Genomic DNA, 23,043 nt, shown 5'->3' on the forward strand with positions numbered 1-23,043 from the left:
GGATGATGCAGAAAAACTAGTCCATGCATTTGTAACTTCTAGGCTGGACTACTGTAACTCATTACTATCTGGATGTCCAAACAAATCTCTAAAAGGCTTTCAGTTAATTCAGAACGCTGCTGCACGAATATTAACAGGAACTAGGAAAAGAGATCACCTCTCTCCCGTGTTAGCTGCTCTTCATTGGCTGCCAGTAAAATATAGAGTAGAATTCAAAATCCTTCTTTTAACGTATAAAGCTCTTCATGGCCAAGCTCCATCATATCTCAGAGCTCATAGTTCCTTACTGTCCTAGCAGGCCACTCCGCTCTCTAGATGGAGGTTTACTTGTGGTTCCTAGAGTCTCCAAGAGTAAATCTGGAGGCAGATCGTTCAGTTATCAGGCTCCTCTTCTATGGAACCAACTCCCAGCATCGGTCCGGGGGACGGACTCTTTCGTAACTTTCAAGACCAGGCTTAAAATTTTCCTGTATGACAGAGCTTATAGTTAAAAAGTTAAAGTCCTCTACTCTTTAGGTATGCTGCTATAGGCCTAGGCTGCTGGGGGAAGGACTGAGCTTCTCTCTCTCTCTCTCTCTCTCTGTCTCTCCCTGTCACCCTCTCTCCCCCTCTCCCTCTTTCTCTCTAACTCCCTCCTTGCATGCGCTGATAAAAACCATCCTTCTTAAAAAAAAAAAAAAACAGTTTCACCCAGTTCTAACCATTTATACTGCATTTACTAACCATGCTCTGCCAAAGTCTCTGTCTCTCCCAGTCCCTCTCCTCTCTCTGCCTGTCCTCATTCTGCAGGTGGTGACTCATCTCCATCCCATGTTCCTGCAACACCTGCTGGTCCCATATAGCATGAATTCTGTATTACAGCTCAACTCCATGAACTTCATGCAACAACATGTTCCTGCCTACACCCCCCCCCCCCCCCCCCCCCCCAATGCCCCTCTCTCTCTCTCTCTCTCTCTCTCTCTCTCCCACTCTCAACCCAACCGGTCGAGGCAGATGGCCGCCCCCCCTGAGCCTGGTTCTGCTCGAGGTTTCTGCCTCTTAAAGGAAGTTTTTCCTTGCCACTGTTGCCAAGTGCTTGCTCATCGGGGGATCTGTTGGGTCTCTTTAAATAAATTTATAAAGAGTTTGGTCTAGACCTGCTCTATATGTAAAAAGCCTTGATGTAACTTTGTTATGATTTGGCGCTATACAAATAAATCTGATTTGATTTGATTTGATAAATCTGGTCTGATTAGGAGAGATGGTGTCCATCCCACCATGTATGGGGCTGCTCTCAAAACTACGAATATGGCCGATTTTATTAGAAAACCAAAACCCTGACAGTCCCGAGTCAAGACCAAGAGGCAGAGCCACAGTTTAACAGGCTCCTCTGTGCCTCAGTCAGAGCGGTTCTCTGTGGAGAATAGAATAGAGTCTCTGTCTATGTTTAGGTCTTTAGAAACTGTGTCTGTCCCCTGTCCTAAATTTAGAAAAGTTACTAAACCCAAATTAATCAGAAGAGGAGCTAAAAACAAAAACTTAACTGAAATCAAAACAGCCACAAATTTGGTTTCAAATAACACTGCAATTAAATGTGGACTGTTGAATATTCGATCACCATCATCAAAATCCCTTCTAGTTAATGATCTTATCGCTGATCATTGCATTGATTTGTTTTGCATAGCAGAAACCTGGCTGCAGCAGGATGACTCTTAAGACCGCAGTCATCAAACCCCAGCTTAAAAAGCCGAATCTTGATCCAGATGTTTTGGCCAAATATCGACCCATATCGAACCTTCCATTCATTTCTAAAATCATTGAGAAAGCAGTAACAAACCAATTACACGACCACCTGGATGGGAACGGTTTGTTTGAAGAGTTTCAGTCAGGATTTAGAGTTCACCACAGCACAGAAACAGCACTGGTTAAAGTCTCCAATGATATTCTACTGGCTTCAGACAGTGGATCAGCCTCCATACTTCTCCTCTTAGATCTCAGTGCTGCATTCGACACCATATATCATAACATTTTACTACAGAGACTGGACCATGAAATTGGCATCAAAAGAACTCCCACTACGGTAGTTCAAATCCTATTTATTTCACTGCTACGCAAACGACACTCAGGTATATTTATCAATGAGGCCAAATGAAGTTAGTCAGAAAGTCAGACTGCAGCCATGTCTTGAGGACATAAATGTCTGGATGACCCACAGTTGTTTACTTCTAAATTCAATCAAAACTGAAGTTATTGTGCTTGGCCTTAAGCACCTCAGAGAAATGCTATCTACTAATCTAGCATTCATAATTTATAGGCTGGACTACTGTAACTCATTACTATTTGGATGTCCAAACAAATCTCTGAAAGGCCTTCAGATGATTCAGAATGCTGCTGCACCAATATTAACAGGAACTAGGAAAAAAGATCACATCTCTCCTGTGTTAGCTGCTCTTCATTGGCTGCTAGTAAAATCCAGAATAGAATTTAAAATCCTTCTGTTAATGTACAAAGCCCTTAACCTCTTCATGTAGAGGCCGTTTTTGGCCATTTCCGCCTGTTGTATCACTGCAAATAAAGCTTTATAACTACAGAAGTACTAATCCCAGAACTATGACTGATTGCTTAAATGAAAGAAGACATCTGTACCTTTACAATTATAGATTCAATTATTAAAATATTGAATGGAGTCATTCCCTAAAAAATAGGGCCATTGAAAAAAACTATATTTTGGGTAAAAATAAAAAACGAGTTTGAAATTTTGTGTTAAAATAGTGATATCTCAGAATCTTCATTACGAAACAGGTTGAATTTTACATATATGGTTCACACACTCCCTGTCCACATGTGTACCATGTACCGTAAGTAAAACTACTGAGGCACTATAGAGTTTTTACCAAACATTGTCCTTTGGCAATCTCCAGTGTGCCAAACCTATCCAAAATGGTCCAATTTGGCTAAAATGCACACTGCAAGATTTCTGTGATGCCGGCGTCCCAACCACTAGGGGGACTGAGCGAAGAGGTTAATGGCTAAGCTCCATCATATCTGAGAGAGCTCATAGTTCTTTACTGTCCTAGTAGGCCACTCTGCTCCATAGATGGAGCTTTCAGTTATCAGGCTCCTCTTCTATGGAACCAACTTCCAGTATCTGCCCAGAGGGCGGACTCTTTCACAATTTTCAAGACCAGGCTTAAAACTTTTCTGTATGACAGAGCTTATAGTAAAAAAGTTAATTTACTCTTTAGCTATGCTGCTATAGGCCTGGAGTGCTGGGGTAAGGACTGAGCATCTCTCTCTGACATTCCACTAACAGCATTGTAAAGTGGACAACAAAAGAATGACTGCACTTATTACTTTTTATCAGGTGGGAACCTCCTTTCACCGGGTTTTTCGTCTAGTTAGGTCCACAACGCCTCCAGGAGGTTAGACAGTGATCACTTGCATCCCAGTGTCATCCCCCAAATACCAGCCTTCACTGCTCCTCACACAAACACAACTATCTCACACAGCACTACTGTCAACTATTCTGACCTCTCACCAACTGCACCAGTAAAAGTGGGGTGGGCATTCAGATAACAGGAGCTCTGTCCTAACCTTAGTACACTTAAACTCCTCAACTAGACTAGATACAGGGAGCTGTAATATGCCTTTCCCATACAGTGCCACAGTGCTTTAACATCTCGGAACACCTAGTCCTACTGTAAAAGCTTACTAGTCTTTCCATTTTCTCTACAGCAGATATTGGAATCTCATATACCGACAGTGACCACATCAACCTGGGAAATAATCCAAACTGCAAACACCACAGCTTCAACTTTCCTGGAATTCCTGATTTATCCGTTCTATCCAGTCCCTCAGTAACATCCTTTCTAAACTGCACTGCCTGTTCTCCGTCATGCAAATCTGCCTTGTACCACCTACCTAGACTCTTTACTGGTTTTTCCCTAATTATTGGAATTTCCCCTTCATCTATTAGAAACTTTCGATCACTTAATCTCCCTCTATTTATTGAGATACTTCTAGACTTACTAGGCTTGATTTTCATACTAGCCCACTTTAAGTTTTTAGTAAGTCTCTCAAGTACTCTTTTCATACATGGCACCGTTGTAGTTATCAACGTCATATCATCTATGTATGCCCTAATTGGTGTAAGGCGCATCCCATCCTACTGCCGCCTCTCTCCACCTACAACCCACCGAGAAGCTCTAATAATTACCTCCATTGCCATTGCGCATGCTAATGGAGAAACTGTACACCCTGCCTTAATACCTATTTCTAGCCTCTCCCAACCTGCTGTAAAGCCTGCTGTACTTAAGCATAGTCTGATATCCTGGAAATATGCTCTTACTAAATTAACAACTAATCCAGGCACTCTAAAATAATCAAACGCCTCCCAAATAAGTCTATATGACACTGACCCAAATGCATTTTCTAATTCCAACAATATCACATGCAAGTCTCTTTTCTAACTCTTGGCTGCCTGAATCTGAAGCCATGCTAGTGTGCTCTAAACACCCTGTGAAACCTGGTATCCCTGCCTTCTGTACTAGTACTAGTACTAGTACCTATTAAGCCATTCCTTTCTAAATAACTAGCTAGTCTCCGTGCAACTACACTAAAGAAAATCTTCCCCTCTACATTCAGGAGAAAGATCTTTTGAAACTGACTGTTTCTTCAAAAACTATTCTTAAATGCCTCCACAAAAATTTTAGCATATCAGGTGCGCTTTTATAGACCCGGTAGGGGACTCCATTTGGCCCTGGGGCCGAAGAAGCCTTCGCATGCCTGACTACCTCCTCAACCTCCTTCCACCTAGGTGGTCTAACATCCATTTCCTGATCTATCTCCCTTAATTGTGGCATGTCAGGTGGAAGCCCTACTACTCTATTCTGCTAAGAGTCTGAATATGTATTCCTCAGGTACTCTTCTATCTACTTCTATCTTTGTTGCTTCAAGCTGTCCTCCCTTTTCCTGGTTAAACAATCCTTCACCAAAGTTGAATGGGTCCCTGTAAATTGCTGTCTTTCTTTCTTTTTCCTCTTTTTTCTAAGATATTCAGCCCTTCTGAGTATTGCTAGCCTACTTCTCTGTTCCTCTTGCAACACATTAATTCCTCTCTTCCTCTGTAGCTCTTTTCCACTGCATTCTAAATGGTCTTCTTTCTTTAACTAATTTCTCAATTTCTCTTTGTTGTCTAGACTTAGCTACCTGTACTCTTTCAACCCTCTTTCTATTTTCCACCCAAATCTTTCTACACCATAGGAGTAAATCATGTCTCCCATCTTCTCTAATCTATCGCTTGTGTTTCCTCCTAGTCTGTTCAGAATTATTGACAAGTTCCTGTTGACTGTCTCCCATGCTTTGCTAATATTTGCCCTAGGCCATTTAACTCTAGCTTTTTGCTCCACGTTTCTCTCTTTGACTGGCCTATTCACCTCAGTATCAGCTGCACCCCTTCTTATAACCTCCTCCTCTACCTCTGTGGGTGTGTTGTTGATATCCTTCGAACTGTTGTTTTCAACCTATTGCTTACAGACAACAATGAGACGGCCAGTAGGGCTAAAGTGAGGAACATGGCCATGCAGTGTCACAAAAACAATCTGTCCCTCAATGTGTAGAAAACCAAGGAGTTTGTTATCAACTTAAGCAAATGTAAATCATCACATACACGTTTCCATAAATAGCACTCGAGTCCAAACTGTTTTCTTCTTTCGTATTTCTGACTCCCTCTCCTGGCCGCTTCACATCAGCTGTGTCGTTAAAAAGGCACAAGAGACACTTTATTTTCTGAGGTATCTTAAAAATATGGCATGCCAAAGGAACCGACACCTGCTTTTTTTCATATGGTTCCTTGTTGGGACAACTACTTTCACAGCAGAGAACAGAGCCACAGATTGCTCTAGCTGAGGAGCATGTCAAACTGAGAATACTTCAACAAAAGGAGGTAAAGCTTCACATTTTCCTCTTAGAAGTAAGGCAGACAGAGGCTGTTATATTATTGCCAGGGGAAGGAATATAAATTCTTCTTTTTCAGAGATTTTTGTTGTAGTGATAATTTTTGTTTTTGTTGACTTGAAAAAATATACATATATTTCTTGATCATTAAGGATATATACACACATACACTCTTTTATACTGCTAATCCATCAAGCTGCAGGGTATATTATATACAGTCCATAGCCTTTGTTGTTAAAGCTTTGAGTATGTGTTCTAATTGATATTGCCATTTTGGCTATCTTTTTTTTTTCTAAATATTAAAGGCTGGATATTGTTTGGTCATAATCTCTGTCAATATGCAAAATATCAGGCAATAAAACTGTTGAATATGTGCAATTTGCAATACTATGCTATGGAAGGGATCTGGAGATCAAGTTAATGGGGTGTTGCTCATCAAACAGTTTTTGACTTTTTAAGAGCACCTTTGTGCATCATATCAAATAATTTATTTTTGTAGAAATTAATCTTGAGAAAGTATCACGCCATTCCAACTTGAGGACAAAATGACCAATTACACAATTATTTGGTGTGTATTTTGGAAGAAGTTCTAGGCAAGCTTGTTTTCAGAAAAACATTACAATCAACAACCATAACCCTAGCACCTGCATTAATCAGAATCCGAAAGAGAAATCCCTTACTAATCCCTGTAGTGAAATTCTGTGGTTTGGTAGCTTAACTTCCAATTTTAAGGTCTGATGGTAGTAAGAATGAATGATTTTCCCAATTTTTCTGTCCTGCAACGTAGATGGACCACTCTGGTCCACTCAGATGTTATGAAGTGGAGCGTCAGAGAAGGACTTTTACACTCAACAGCTAACTGGTCTAACTAGTTTATGAACTCTTCTGACCTGTGTGGACTGGATGATGGTGAGATCGTTGATGCGGTTGAAACCAGCTCCCATCGGAGCTCTGAGTCCAGCCGTACCAAAAGTCATCCTGCTGCAGAGTCTGGACCTCAGCTCATCCCACTGACCAGCTGCCACCAGGGTCTCCACCTGAGCAAGAGTCCGCTGGTTCTAGACCACAGGAGAGGAAATCCATGAGAAACCGATCCACATGGTTCCTCTGATAATTACATACACACACACACACACACACACACACACACATATTTCAAACTGATTAACCTGCAACATTAGTCTTATAAAGATCACACAACTTTCATCATTACACCATCACTTTATAGTGTTCAGATGTGAGTAAAAAAAAAAAGGATACAGCAGTTGTTAATACAGCTGTACTATAGCTGTATTATGTCCAGGTATTTATTTTGTGATAGCTCCATAAGTAAATCACTTGAAAATTGAAGCAAGTAAGCTTCACACAAAATTAAATTAGTATCAACAGCAACAAAACTACAAGGAAAATGTTTTGAATTCAAGAGACTAAATTAAACAGATGAAAATACTGAAACCAATAGCAGACAGATAAACCAATAGCAGACAGGGAAAGAAAATGAAGGAGAAGGTGAAGAAACTGAAGGAGCAGTTAAGACAAATTAAAATGCTCTGAAACACTGCAAGAGCCAGAACAAAACCATTTACACGACCACCTGGATGGGAACTGTTTGCTTGAAGAGTTTCAGTCAGGATTTAGAGCCCATCATAGCACAGAAACAGCGCTGGTTAAAGCCTCTTATGATATTCTAATGGATTCAGACAATGGATCAGCCTCCATACTTCTCCTCTTAGATCTCAGTGCTGCATTTGACACCATGATCATAATATTTTACTACAGAAACAGGAACATGAAAATGGCATTAAAGGAACTGCACTAAAGTGGTTCAAATCCTATTTATCAGACACATCAGTTTGTTCATGCTAACAACAGCTCCTCCTCATGCATTTTAGTCAGTTATGGAGTCCCACAGGGTTCGGTACTTGGACCAATCCTCTTTACGCTTTTTTCTACTTCCTCTAGGCAACATTATCAGAAAACACAGCATCAACCTTCACTGTTATGCAGACGACACTCAGCTGTACTTATCAATGAAGCCAAATGAAGTCAGCCAGCTAGTCAAACTGCAGACATATTCTGAAGACATAAAAGTCTGGATGACCCAACATTTTTTACTTCTCAACTCTGACAAAACTGAAGTTTTTGTACTCGGACCTAAGCACCTCAGAGAAATGCTATCTAATCATCTCATCACTCTGGACGGCACTACTTTGGCTTCCAGCTCCTCTGTAAGAAACCTTGGCGCAACCTTTGACCAGGACATGTCCTTTGTCCCTCACATAAAACAAGTTAGTCGGGCAGCTTTCTTCCACCTGTGAAACATTAGGAAAATCAGAAACATCCTCTCTCAGGATAATGCAATAATGCAGAAAAACTAGTCCATGCATTCGTAACTTCTAGACTGGACTACTGTAATTCATTACTATCTGGATGTCCAACCAAATCTCTGAAAGGCCTTCAGTAGATTCAGAACGCTGCTGCATGAATATTAACAGAACTAGGAAAAGAGATTAATCTCTCCTTTGTTAGGTGCTCTTCATTGGCAGCGGTAAAATACTGAGTAGAATTTAAAATCCTTCTGTTAACATATAAAGCTCTTAATGGCTAAGCTCCATTATATCTCAGAGAGCTCATAGTCCTTCACTCTCCCAGTAGGCCACTCCACTCCCTAGATGTAGGTTTACTTGTGGTTCCTAGAGTCTCCAAGAGTAAATCTGGAGGCAGATCTTTCAGTTATAAGGCTCCTCTTCTCTGGAACCAACTTCCAGTATTGGTCCGGGAGGCGGACTCTTCAGCAATTTTCAAGATCAGGCTTAAAATGTTTTTGGATGACAGAGCTAAAAGTTAAAAAGTTAAAGAACATCTAATCTTTAGCTATGCTGCTATAGGCCTCGGCTACTGGGGGAAGGACTGAGCATCTCTCTTTCACTCCCCCTTGACAATAACCAAATCACTGTTTCTCCCAGTATTAGGCATGTGTACTACATTCACTAACCATGTTCTCCTGAAGTCTCTGTCTCTCCCAGCTCCTCTCCTCTCTCCCTGTCCTCATCCTGCAGGTGGTGGCTATCCCATGTTCCTGCTGCTCCCATATCTTCATGAATTCTATACTACAGCTCATCTCCATGAACTTCATGCAGCATCATGTTCCTGCCTACACCTGTTTTGAATATCCCCCTCGCTTGCTCTCATTCTCACCCTACACTACACCCCCCATGCCCCTCTCTCTCTCTCTCTCTGAGTGAATGGCGGAGTGAGCGTGGCTGAGCAAAAGTTTGCAGTTTGAAAGTGGTTTATTTCAAACTTTTCATATCTTTTTTCCAGTGACGACTGTTTTTTTGTTTTCATCTTTTGTCTTTTGAGTGTGTGCGAGGTGCGTATCTGGTGCGTGAGTGCTGTAGTGTGTGTTTTTGTGGGTAAGTGCTTCGGCACAATGCCCATGGTAGAAGTGTTGGCGAAGCTGCAGAAGCTGACATGGCGTCATGCTGTGAAGCTGGTGCCGGCGGCCCCCTGCTCCGTGGAGGAGGCCGGTGAGTATAGCGGTGAGTAAGGTGGTGGAATATAGCAATGTCAAGTCGGCCTCCAGGATGAACTGAGCTGTCACCATGTTCCTGGATAGCACAGCTAAGGTTAGCGAGGTGGTGGAGAAAGTTGTAGCGATCCACAACACCTTCACTCCCATCCTGCCGCTCATTAGCCCGGCCACCAGGGTGACAATATCCAACACTCCTCCTTTCATCAGAAATGAGGCTTTGGATAAAGAACTGTCTTGGTAAGGTCAAATAGTGTCCCCAATAAAAATGGTGTCTTTGGGCTGCAAGTACCCGCAGCTGAATCATGTCTGGTGTCAACGGAGACAGGTGTACATGATCCTCAAGGACATGATGACGGCCCTCCTGCAGCTTAGAGGCAGCCGTCCTTTCTGCAGGCTGTCGGAGACCACCTCCAGTAGGTCTTCTCCAAAGACAGGCCAGAAAGTCTTAAAAAGTCTACAGGAAGAAAGGGCTTGTGACTCAATTTCCTAGGCTTCACTTTTGCGCCAGAATGGCAACATCAAATTGGTTCTTTATCTCAGATGTCATGGAGTGATATATGCCAGATTTACTCTGTTTTAGAAAAAGATGCTCCTCTCCTGTGCAAATTCTTCTCTCCACATAAGTTCCCATCAAAAATAGCAAATGGTTGCAAATCTTCCTTTAGTTTTAGTTCTTGATAGGCTGCCTGGAGCAGGTCCACTAGAATTTAAGCTTGTAGTCCTCAATTGAGTCCATCTGTGAATCCCTTTGTTTGAGCATGGTTTTAAAAGGTTCACCTTTCACTGCATAGGGTCATTTCCCCTGTGGGTGTGTTTCCAAACTGGCAGCTAGAAAAAAAAAGAACACATATGGAGAGGATATGGACTTGTCTGGTCAGGATGCCACCAGTCCTCCATATCTTTGCCTAGAGAGCAGCTACTTATTACCATGTTAGAATTAAAAATTTGGTTTAATTTTATTCAAAGAACTGTTAAAAACACTGTAGCTGGACATACAGTGGATATATTTCATATTTCATACATGGAGAGACCTCATCCTGCTGTGTGTGTGTGTGTGTGTGTTCATATGTGTGAATCTTTTGCAGGCAGGTGACATTTATAGTAGAGGTCAGCAACATTCTTGGCAGCTATGACCTTTAAAAATACATAACCCTGAAATCAGAGATAGAGAGTTAGAGAGTGTACGTGTGTGTGGCGTCAATGCAACGTTCAACCAGAACACAGTCCAGTAGGCAATGGTCCCATTCAGACCAATGGATAATGTATGAGACTTTTTTGTGCATCTCATAACCATATGAACCATAATTTTGGTTCATGTATGCCAATCTGGAGCAAGGGGCTAAATTTTCTAGATTTTTTTTTTTTTTTTTAAGGTAGCATGTCAAGCAATTTTCTGATTTGCATGAAGTGAAGTAGTGGAAGAATATTTTTAACAGATGCAATAAGGTTCAAATGCTTGGGCCAACTTTGCCAGTCCATGTTGGCACATCGACTTTTTTAGGAAGTGCCACCTAACCCTGCTAGAATATTAAAATATATTTATTCCCCCTATTTCTTATTCCTCAATGAAATGTTATCTCTGTGCATTTTATTAAGCTTATTAAGCTTGTATTAATTTTATTCTGTTATTGTAATGAACACGGACTTACCAAAAAAAAAAAAAACTTTACAACTCTAAAACCCAAAGGAGGCCTTTCCCTCCCGAATATTAAAAATTACTATCAAGCGGCGCAGATAAAAATGTTGGCTAACATTTGCAACCCTTCCTTTCAAGAAAAGCGGGAAGACATGGAGCGTCAGATATCTAGTGATATTCTGTTACAAGCAATTATTGAAGATAGTGAGTTGGTTAGTCATCTAGAAAACATAAATCCATGGATAAAACTTTCACTTAGAATTCGGCATTATCAATGAAAACCAGGCCAAAGAACCATACTGGATCATAAGATGGAAAGAATATGACTCAGATTTCTTACCAAACAAGATGGATGCAAGATTTGAACAGTGGACTGATAAAGAAATCACAGTGACCTCTATGAATGAGGCTAACTGCGATCATGCCATGATCTTAAAAATCAATCTGGCGTAACCAATCAGGACGTTTATACATTTTTGCAACTTAGACATTGCCTAGACAAAATAATGATAATGGAAAAACCGCAACTAACTAATTTGGGCATAGCGAAAATATTTCTGCTTGGTTACAGGTCAGATCCTGGCCGTGGAAATATATCAAAGGTTACAAGAGATAGAAGGGGAGGATACTGTATACATAAAAGAAAAATAGAAGAAGGAGAGTAACATCAAAATGCAGATGGAAATGTGGGAAAAAATTATTTTACAACAATGAAAAAGTACATCTGTCTTGGAGAGAATTTGGGTGGAAAAGTATAGCTATAGAACAACTTGAAATCCAGTGGCAAGAGTTAGGCAACACATTTTCATGTATTTTGGGACTGTCTGGTCATTTCAAAATAATGGGATGAAGTTAAATTGACCATGGAGAATATAATGAAAATAGTGATTCCATCAGGCTTTGAGACCTTGGGCAGGTACCATCAGTGCAGACCCCTCACACCCCGGACACAAACTGTTCAGACTGCTTCCCTCTGGTAGGCGCTGCAGAGCTCTGTTTGCCAAAACCACAATACAGTTTCTTCCCCAAGGCTGTCTCCCAGATCTCCCCATAAGCCACCTGACAACCAGAGATGGCAGAAGTACTCATATTCTGTACTTAAGTAGAAGTACAGATACATGTGTAAAAAAATACTCTGGAAAAAGTAGAAGTACTGATTCAACTCCTTTACTCAAGGAAAAGTAAGAAAGTACAGGCTCTGAAATGTACTTTCAAAGCAAAAATTATTTTTTGTCGTAATTGAAGCACAATACATTCCCCTGATAATTTCTGCTACGGCACAAGTTCTCAGTTCTCTCTGTACCGTCCCCTCACTCACTCAACTTCTTCCTGCGGTTACCTGTCCCCCCCCAATTTCTTCTAACTCTTTCCCTCTCTAGTTCCTCACGTGATTTACGTATGGTTTTACTTTGTGTCGTCTGTGGGATTTTTTTTCTTTTTTAAAGTAATGAGCCTGTTTTTACAATGTAATGAGTAGAAAGTACATATTTTTGTGTATTAATGTACGGAGTAAAAGTAAAAAGTCTTCAGAAAAATAAATACTCAAGTACAGATATCTGAAAAATCTACTTAAGTGCAGTAACAAAGTATTTGTACTCCATTTCTTGTCACCTCTACTGACAACCTCATTAATTTCAATGTACATACATATATATATGTACATTGAAATTACAAATATATGAAGTGCAATAGTGCAGTAATGTGCATATATATATATATATATATATATATATATATACACTCACTGGCCACTTTATTAGGTACACCTGTCCAACTGCTTGTTAACACTTAATTTCTAATCAGCCAATCACATGGCGGCAACTCAGTGCATTTAGGCATGTAGATATGGTCAAGACAATCTCCTGCAGTTCAAACCGAGCATCAGTATGGGGAAGAAGGGTGATTTGAGTGACTTTGAACGTGGCATGGTTGTTGGTGCCAGAAGGGCTGGTCTGAGTATTTCAGAAACTGCTGATCTACTGGGATTTTCACGCACAACCATCTCTAGGGTTTACAGAGAATGGTCCGAAAAAGAAAAAATATCCAGTGAGCGGCAGTTCTGTGGGCGGAAATGCCTTGTTGATGCCAGAGGTCAGAGGAGAATGGCCAGACTGGTTCGAGCTGATAGAAAGGCAACAGTGACTCAAATAACCACCCGTTACAACCAAGGTAGGCAGAAGAGCATCTCTGAACGCACAGTACGTCGAACTTTGAGGCAGATGGGCTACAGCAGCAGAAGACCACACCGGGTGCCACTCCTTTCAGCTAAGAACAGGAAACTGAGGCTACAATTTGCAAAAGCTCATGGAAATTGGACAATAGAAGATTGGAAAAACGTTGCCTGGTCTGATGAGTCTCGATTTCTTCTGCGACATTCGGATGGTAGGGTCAGAATTTGGCGTCAACAACATGAAAGCATGGATCCATCCTGCCTTGTATCAACGGTTCAGGCTGGTGGTGGTGGTGTAATGGTGTGGGGAATATTTTCTTGGCACCAATTGAGCATCGTTGCAACGCCACAGCCTACCTGAGTATTGTTGCTGACCATGTCCATCCCTTTATGACCACAATGTACCCAACTTCTGATGGCTACTTTCAGCAGGATAATGTGCCATGTCATAAAGCTGGAATCATCTCAGACTGGTTTCTTGAACATGACAATGAGTTCACTGTACTCAAATGGCCTCCACAGTCACCAGATCTCAATCCAATAGAGCATCTTTGGGATGTGGTGGAACGGGAGATTCGCATCATGGATGTGCAGCCGACAAATCTGCAGCAACTGTGTGATGCCATCATTTCAATATGGACCAAACTCTCTGAGGAATGCTTCCAGCACCTTGTTGAATCTATGCCACGAAGAATTGAGGCAGTTCTGAAGGCAAAAAGGGGTCCAATCCGTTACTAGCATGGTGTACCTAATAAAGTGGCCGGTGAGTGTATACACATACCTTTTCCTTTTTTTTTTCCTTTATTTATTTTTTCTTTCTGTCTTTCCCTTGTCCCTTGGCAATGAAATAATTTCTGATTCTGATTCTTATGTCTGGGATTAAGACCAGACACTGTGAAGGTGTCTGAAAACAAACATGTATAATATTCTACTATTACACAAGGAAATGGTTGGCAAAAGATTTCCCTAATATGAGGACTTTTTTCTCCTTATCTGATTTGATGTCATGTATACAAAATAAGGAGCACCATGTATGACCTATTTTTTTCTAATAACAAAGAAAAACAAACACGTATTACAATTTCATTTATGGCTGAATCTTTCTCCCTTGTAGTCGCTTTGTTCGGTGCTCCTGGGTGGAACTACCGTCATCTGGTGATCTCATATATAATTTGTGTGCCATCTGCCTAACCAAGAAAGAAAACCAACTGAAAATCAAAAATTTTACACTCGTGTATCTTAGGTTTCTTAATCCCACACTTCCATGGGACAACATAAACATATCTTCATGACCTGGTTACTGGTTTACCTGGCACTGGCTTTAATGTATCGCTACAGGATGGAAATACTGCTGCTATTTTCATGTCTGTCCACTTGTTTATAAGTATAAATGTATTTTATCCATATTTTCTTCTACAATGTCTCATTAGTTACATTTGGGGTTGAAAAGCTGAGCAGCTACTACTTGTTCTAGCTTTTTTTGGGAGTTTTTATGAGGTTCAGATTCTAAATGAATCTACATAAGAGAGAACATGGATTTAGTGGGAGATGGATGTTCGTCCATCTTGAAGGTTGAGACTGTGCTACTTAACGACTGGTTGACGAATGGTTGGCTAATGTATGAAAACCAAAGTGAGCTCACCATTAACAGATCATTTTCACCACCTGTGCAGCTTGTCTGACCTCATGCACCAGCTAGAGAATATGAGCTGAGTCATTTCTGCTGCATAACCCAGAAAGCTAATTTCTATAACCAAGACCCGCTGTCCTCGTCTGCCAGCTGGCAACACATTTTGGTGGAAGCCAAGCCACAGACGCAACTCCCACAAAATGTTAAGATTTTCTAACTTAGTCATACAATTACTTGCAACATAAAATGTGACTCAATGTATGTTCTGAGAGGTGTCTTGTCTCTCAGTAAATACACTTTACAGCAAGGGGGTCGTAATTTAATTCAATATTATGTTTTGTACATGGTGCACACGGCTTTAGCTGGCGTCGAAAACTACTTACAAAGCGATGCCGCTTTAAATGAAGCAACTTAGTGCTTAATGAAATTGATCTATTTATTTATGAATGGTTGTGTGCTAAATTAACCATCTTAAACCAATTTTACGACCATGATTGCTAACATAAATCGTCTACGTAAAATTTCCGATTTTTCACGGCGGTGGTTTCCCAGCCGGTTCCTAGCTGTCAGACAGAGACAGACGTGCACACATGGACTCACCTTGTCCCACGTTCGCCACTGGTGCACCGCCTTGTACAGCTGTCGGTCGCCGGTCATCTGACACCTCATATTGGCGTTCAGGTCCCCGTTAAGTCCGTTGTCATCTTCCATAGTGACAGACTGAGCCAGACTAGCTAACACTCAGTGAGCTGTCGGTGGGCCATTTGAGTGTAAGGGCAGCGGGCAGCCAGCTGACCGACCGAACGAACCGTGATACGGTGCTCGAGCAGAGCCGCTCGCGTGTCCCGGTTCTGGAGTTGACACAGACACACGCCTCCTTTTTGTTATGGCTACCGCAGCGTAACTCCGTAACTGCGTCCGAGGCTAATGTTAGCAAGTCACTACAGTTAGAGCGGCGCTTTCTAAATTTTGTCAGACGGTTACACATCATTCACACCATCAAACCTTTATTTAGTTCAAGAGGAAACCCAACTTCCGGCCTTATTTTAAACAATAAAAGAATCTGCTCATTATTTTATGGACGACCAAAATTGACAGAATGACATATATAACACGGATTCTTGAAACTTTGGCAAAAACATGTCCCACTAAGAAATGTGCTAATTATGTTGGAAATCAATAACATTTTCATTAATAAAAACAATCAAGGTTATAATCAGGGGGTCCTTTGCACATATGTAAGGTTCTTTTATAGGTTTATTTTTATTTTTTATTATTTTAATGATTATATGCTGGCCCATTGCCTACAAAAATAGTTGTCCTCAGATAGGACCCCATTTTGAAACCTTCAGCTCTACTGCATGCTTCAAGATCACTCAAGCTCCTGTAAGTTTTCTATTTTGTCTTAAACTTGCTCATATTTTTGGATACTGCTACTGTCACAACCATAACATGTCAACACCATCTGTTTTGTTTTGAAAGGGTACGCTTTTGTCACCACTGTCAGAAAACCTGACGGTGGTGACAAAAGACCTCCAAATGGTCCTTTTGGAGGCTAGAATATAATTGTTGATCACAATAAATATGACCTGTAATGTTTCTCTCTTTTATATTTTTATTTATGTATTTCCCGCTTTATTTCTTCCATATTGTCCAACCCTAGGGGATTAGTTCTCTCAGTTTACCAGTATGCCATGTTCATTTGGCTTACGTCATTTGGGATGCACATAGTGCACCTATTACCTACCTACATTGCTCATAGTATACAATATCCCTTGTAGGCTATGCATCTCCAATGACTAAAGCCAAATGAAAATGGCATGACAACGTGTAGCCAAATCTAACATTCACTGTAATTCCCCCCAGTTTCATAGTCATTACACTCAAGTTTGATTTTATGTATTTTAGGAAGTTATGGCTAGGCAGTAGCTCTCTGTGGAGGATAGGAGAAGAAACAGGGAATATCAGAAGAAGAGGAGAGAGAAAATAGACAGTGAGGCAGAGTTAAAGGAGGAATACCTCAGAATGGAAAGGCAAAGATGGAAGAAGAGGGTGGAAGAAGGGAAGATAAAAAGATATCAATGATTTGAATTAAAGGGAAAAGAGAAGCGAAAGGGCTCAGATCACCCAGAAACTCCCCCAGACAGTCCAGTGGATTAGGCTATACATGAGCCAGCTTGGAGTAGGCAGGATACAGCAGGAGAAAGGGAAAGAAAGAAAACAAGAGCAAGATATTCTAGAGAGATGAAAGCTATGAGAAATAAACTTGAAGAGGTAACAAAGGACAGGAACAAAATGAAAACGCGTTGGGTACGAGAACAAGCTAGGAATTAAAAAAACACAAGAATCACCAAGAAAATATACTGTTAAAATGTAAAAAAAATGTTTATCACAGTGCCCAGGATTGTTATTTTTTGGACCAAATAGATAAAGTTGTTAAACAAGAAGCTATTGACTTGAGTGGTATACATTTTGGGCAGGGGTGACGCTAACGCGAATCGAGCTGAATCGATCGCCTTGTTCAGAAGCCTGGAAATCTTTTAAAATATTGTATGTCTCGTCAAATTTGTTAGTGGTGTATGTTTTGTCAAGTCTCATGTCCAAGTCCTGTAATTCACTTCCTATTTTATTTTGCATTCACCTTTTTCCCTCTTGTTTCAGAACCTGACTTCCTCCCTTTGTGTGTTTTCCTTCCTATGTTATTACCGACCCTGCCCCTGATTGGTGTCACCTGTGTTCCCCTACCTCAGGTTTAAATAGCCCTTGTCTCCTTGTCATGTTGTCAGTTTGTCTTGTCTGATTCCTGCCACATGGTCATGTCTCTGAGTTTGTTTTTTACTTTACAGCATTGATGGATTTTTTCTTTCCTCCTTGGGAGCGTTTTTTGTTAATAAACTTTCAGTACTGCATTTAAGTCCTCCTTGTGTCCTTGGTCTGGACACATTGTGGCTATGGACTATGTGCTTCAAGTTTCTCTGGAGTTGGTGAAAGACATTTTACACCTTGCAGAGTGTGTGGAAGTGAATATAAATTATACATCGTGGCCACATTATTATCTGGAACACGCACACCTCTTGCATTTCAGATGACCACGCATTAGCTTGTAGCCAGTGTTTGGATGTCTTCTGTGGACCAGAGGTGACAAGTCACTGAGGTCCACTGTAGTGAAGTAGATTTTCCAGGTATCTGTACTTTACTTGAGTATTTATTTTTCTGACGACTTTTTCATTACTCATTACATTGTAAAAACAGGCTCGTTACTTTTTTTTTTTTTAAACCTCCACAGATGACGACACGAAGTAAAAGAAGTGACGAACGAGAGGGAAGGTGGTGGTGGTGGTAGGGGGTATATGCGGGAAGAAGTCGAGTGAGGGGACGGTACAGAGAGAACCGAGAACTTGTATTGTAGCTGATATTCTGATAACAGCTACAATACACTGATCAAAGGATGTATCGTGTTTCATTAACGACAAAAAATTATTTACTTTAATTATTTACTTTGAAAAACATTTCAGAGCTTTACTTTTACTTTTGCTTGAGTAAAGGAGTTGAATCAGTACTTATACTTTTCCCATAGTATTTTTTTTACATATGTATCTGTACTTCTTAAGTACAGAATATAGAGTATTTTTGCCACCTCTTCTGTGGATATCACTTACAACACAGTTCAGCTCCTAATCACACACTGAATACAGGTCTGTCTTTCTGCACAAAAAAACAAACCACACATTAAAGAGTAATGCCAGACTAGGCGTAATATCCGGACGAGACCAGCAATTCATAAACTGAAAACTCATGAATTTATGGTAAATACCTCAGACCGCCTTATTGCATGCGCCTCCTGATAGTCTTCGTCGACTGCGGTCAAGTGAGCCGACATTCGTCTCTGCGGAGTCAAGCCAGCATCACTAACACTTCCATTGCGCCCGTGTCATGGAGATTACGGTAAATGCTCGGCGTCCACTCAGAAAGTCAGCGCTCGTTCAATACCGAGCGAGATAACTTCCGGTATTGAAAATAAGACGTCGGCTATACACAGATAACCAATCGACCTCACCCATTCGTTCTAATGACTAAAATCCAATTTTTAATGTGCAGTAATATCACTTTGGTAGGTTCTAAGTTCTGACAATGGTTGGTTGATCTCAGGACCATACTGACTACTCCCTCATTCAGTATCAAACATTTTTACCATTGCCAGTCCATCGCAGGGCTAACACATGCATCTTGGATGGAAAACTCAATTCCTTTCTCTCACTAAAGTTTATATGAATCCCAGAATCATTCAAGTGGTCAGACCTCTCCACCACATTAAAGTGGCAGTTCAAGGAGGAAGGCTAGAAGAATGGTGCGTGAGATAGACAGACGGATTGGTGTTGCGGCTGCATTAGATATTTAAACAATCTCATTTGAATTATGAGACAGCACCTTAATTTTTGTTTTACGTTAAGTTAAATGGCTGTGTTGTAAAATTGGAAATTTGAACCTCACTTTGGAAATTCTGTGTAATCAAGTGTTTTACTTCTCCAAAACCAAACAATAAAAAACATTTATTAGATTCTCAAATTTTCAAAGAAATTTGTGAAGTTAAAGGGATTTATGGACTCCACTTAAATGAAACATATAAACCTAATAGACCCCGCAAAACACAACCTGCATATTTCAGTGCCTAAGACACAGAGATGAAAATGATTACATTATTCCATCAGCCTGTTTGTCATATTTAATCATATGAGGTCCATCAGGTGAATTTCTACAATGATGATCCTCCACTATCTTCTTCAGTTTTGAGTATTTGTCCATCAATCAGCTGACAGTCGAACTGGTCTTTGAAGGCATCCAGCAGCTGAGGGATTGTTTCCGCAACACTAACATCTCTCTGCAGCTCAATGCTGAGCGATGTCACTCCTTTGCCTTCAATGCCACATGGTATAATGTGACGGAACCATGACATATCGGTGTTACAGTTCAGTGCCAGACCATGAGACGTGATGTATCGACCACAATGGATTCCTGAAAATCATAAGGAGACTAAGTGACTACAGACTGAATGTGCAAATGTTTTACTTTGTTTTTATTTCTTTTTCAAATCTTGAATTCATTGTTCCTATTTTTGAATTAATTAATTGTTGTTCACAAACAAATGTGCTTTTTGCTAATGAGAACATGTTTATCCCCTGTTTCTTTCAGCTCTTTATGCTCTACCTCACACCAAGTTATAATTCTCATCGGGATAACAACACACTCAGACATTCATCTTCCAACGCTTATCCATTGCAGAATTGTGGGGGTAATTGCACCAATCCCAGCTGCCAATGGGTGAGGGTGGGGTACACCCTGAACAGGTCGCTAGCAGGGGAAACACACAGAGATGGACAGGGACAACCAAACCATTCACACTTACACTCAAAGCTGTTTCCATACAGCAAGAAGGTACCAGGTGCTATTCCTGGGCCAGGGTCCTTTCTGTGTGGAACTTGCATGTTCTCCCCTGTACTTGTGTTGGTTTCCTCCCATAGTCCAAAACCACACATTTTTAGGTCGATTGGTGACTCTAAATTGCACGTAGGTCTGAGTGTGAGTGGTTGTTTGTCTTTGTCCGTCTCTATGTGTTGGCCGTGTGATGCACTGGCAAGCTGTCAAGGGTGTATCCCCCCTTGCCCAATGTATGCTGGGAATAGCCCCAGCACCCCCCGTGACCCAGAAACAGACAAGTGGTAGAAGATGAATGAATGAATGAATGAATGTCAGTAACATTTGTGCTTTGGAAACTGCACATGATGTTTAGAAGTCTAATTATGGCAATATATTTTGGTTGAGAAAATCATCATTCATAACCACAATTCTTACAGGAAACAATCAGAAACCTAACTGCAGCTTGTCAATTATGTCACTCTTTTTCATGATCACATTGCTTTCAATAAGTTATTGAATGAGTGTGATGTTCAGACATGAAATTCTTTGAAGGCACAGTGGGGAATTAAAACATTATTTTAAAAGGAAGACTGCTTTATTCTCTGGCTCTCTAAAAATTATTAAGCATAGAGCATAGAGAAGCAAGAGATGTTAAGTGTAAGATCAAGACCCACATCTGAACCGTGCAGAAATTTATGGTGCTGGAGTCTCTCTGTTAATTTGGCTTTAGTCAGATTCAGAATAACATCAAATATTTCCCAAAGGGAAATTATATGTTTGAAGTTAGAGCAGATATGGATGGAAATGTTTGTAGTCGACAGGTCTGAGGAATAAAGTTACATAGATGGCTGTAAAGTTGTGTTTTTGTACCAATGGCACAGATTTTGTTGTCTCCGACCCAAACGCCAGTGTGAGGGGATGTTGATGCTTCAATACCAAACCTTCTGCAGACTGAGATGATGGTTTTCTCCAGCTCACAAACATACCAACGAACACTCTAAGAGAGCACAGCTGAAATTAAAAACATTTCTCATTACATTGAACAATGCTGAGATCCAGAATAAATCAGCTCCAACCTTCTTGAAGCTGCCAAGGTTCATAACTGGGTAGCAGACCAGCTGTCCCGGTCCATGGAAGGTAATGAGTCCTCCACGGTTAGTTCGATAGACGTTGGCCCCAAGAAGACAGAGTTTGTCCAGCATGGTGGTGGGGTAGGGTTTGTGGCGGATACCTGTAGTGTAGACTGGTGGGTGCTCACATAGCAGCAGAGCGTGAGATGGACCAGACTGGTGCCTATTGACATAGAGCTGCTGCAGCCGCAGAGCCTCCTGGTACGTAACGACCCCGAGGTGGACCACCTCCACCACAGGCTTAACCCTTTGCATCCGGGACTGGAATCACACCAGATGCAGTGCCTGACATTAACACAAAACCAACATGGTAGATCAGATGTGTGAAGATGGTTTAGTTTCTTATTGTTACCGGGTAAGTTGCTGTGTTAATCTATTAGGAAATATCTTGAAGTAGGACTCTAAGGCTTAGGCTGATGATCCCTTCAACATAATAAAGTCTCAACAATGACCTGATTTTACAGTTTTTCTTAGTCATTTGTAATTTGATGTCAAAGTTCCGAAATATTTTCGATGATTAACGTGATTTTACATGATCCCGGGGACGTAGCTCACGCAAACCATTGATAGACTTGTGCCAGTCCCAAGCCCAGATAAACGGGGAGGGTTGTGACAGGAAGAGCATTGGGCGTACAAAATGTGGCTAAATTACGCAAGTCAGTGAGCTGACTTGGTGTGGTGAACCCCATGCAGGGAAAAAGAAAAAACGAGAGAGTTTAAACGATCCATCAGATATTTAATAAATTGGTTGGATACAGGTCAAATTAACAGAAACAATTATCGAGTGGAATTTATAACAGGATTTCTAACAGCTTTTTATTTTACAAAATTATATGACAGAAAACATTTATTTGTACTATAAAATATATTGGCTGTTAGGTGAGAGTGCAAAGAGAGGTTCGAGAGGGTTTTTAAAACCTAAACATCTTTTGGTTATGTTTAAAACATAATTTAATTTCTTTAGTTGGATTAAGCACAAATCTGCGGTGAATTTATGGATTATGATACGTAAAAATGGGCACAATTTCAGAGTAAAACTGAGTGGATATCCAAAGTGAAGCTGCTTTAGTATTACCGCAGTTTTGATAGCAAATCCGTTTAATTTCAGTTTATTTACCTCTCCACTGTTCACCTTTCAGAAAGCCTGCGCCGCCATAGTTGCTTTTTCTTCTTCCACGGTCAAATCGGTGTCTATTTCCAGGTTATGCCGCTTTAAAAAATGAACCCTTTCACAATAAAACTATATTTATCTTATTGCTGTAATTGTTAATTAATATACATTCTATGTGAATATTATACATATATATTGTATTTGTTTCGATGTGATTTTTTAAAGTTCAGGTATTGAAATGCATTTTCACAAATGTTTGTATTTCTTTATGTGACTTTCATTATTCTCCCCTTGGTTACATTGTACATGCAGCAAAAATGATTCCTAAGAAATTCCTTTGAATTTCACTACATTCGTCGTTTCATCATGTTTTTTTTTTTTTTTTTTTTTTTTAATAAAAATGTCGTCGTCAACGATAAATACAATGAGATTAAATTCGTGTATATATATATATATATATATATATATATATATATGTACGC

General features: G+C 40.5%; 2 protein-coding genes across 5 annotated transcripts in view; both read right to left on the reverse strand.

The window, feature by feature from the left end:
- The window catches only part of pgm2l1 (phosphoglucomutase 2-like 1), a 28,570-nt gene extending 12,831 nt beyond the window's left edge, over window positions 1-15,739 (reverse strand). For 2 of the 3 annotated variants that reach the window (XM_029517903.1, XM_029517902.1), the window contains exons 1-2: window positions 15,506-15,739; window positions 6,825-6,992 (exon numbers count right to left, since the gene is read on the reverse strand). In XM_029517903.1, the coding sequence (XP_029373763.1) occupies window positions 6,825-6,992; window positions 15,506-15,616 (279 nt within the window). In that variant the 5' untranslated portion in view covers window positions 15,617-15,739. The remainder of the gene's footprint in view (window positions 1-6,824; window positions 6,993-15,505) is intronic. The other variant, XM_029517904.1, reaches the window with a different exon arrangement.
- Window positions 15,740-19,437: 3,698 nt separating this feature from the next.
- lipt2 (lipoyl(octanoyl) transferase 2) lies at window positions 19,438-22,632 on the reverse strand. Of its 2 annotated transcripts, none has more exons than XM_029517923.1 (4): window positions 22,568-22,632; window positions 21,397-21,735; window positions 21,191-21,317; window positions 19,438-19,918 (listed from the first exon to the last, which is right to left on the reverse strand). In XM_029517923.1, exons 2-4 carry the CDS (start codon window positions 21,703-21,705, stop codon window positions 19,659-19,661), a joined length of 696 nt encoding a protein of 231 aa, XP_029373783.1. In that variant the 5' UTR covers window positions 21,706-21,735; window positions 22,568-22,632; the 3' UTR covers window positions 19,438-19,658. The 2 variants fall into 2 exon arrangements, with proteins under 2 accessions (XP_029373783.1, XP_029373784.1); XM_029517924.1 differs by having other exon boundaries at window positions 21,397-21,711; window positions 22,568-22,618.
- Between the last annotated feature and the right edge of the window lie 411 nt (window positions 22,633-23,043).

The sequence above is a fragment of the Echeneis naucrates genome, chromosome 13, assembly GCF_900963305.1.
Source record: "Echeneis naucrates chromosome 13, fEcheNa1.1, whole genome shotgun sequence".
Taxonomy (NCBI): Eukaryota; Metazoa; Chordata; class Actinopteri; order Carangiformes; family Echeneidae; genus Echeneis; species Echeneis naucrates.

Coding starts and splice junctions, on each gene's coding strand:
- lipt2 (XM_029517923.1), bottom strand. CDS start 21,705: ATGCAAAGGGTTAAGCCTGTGGTGGAGGTGGTCCACCTCGGGGTCGTT. Junction 21,318..21,396: donor ACCTTGGCAGCTTCAAGAAG/GTTGGAGCTGAT, acceptor GTGCTCTCTTAG/AGTGTTCGTTGGTATGTTTG. Junction 19,919..21,190: donor CAACAAAATCTGTGCCATTG/GTACAAAAACAC, acceptor TATGATTTTCAG/GAATCCATTGTGGTCGATAC.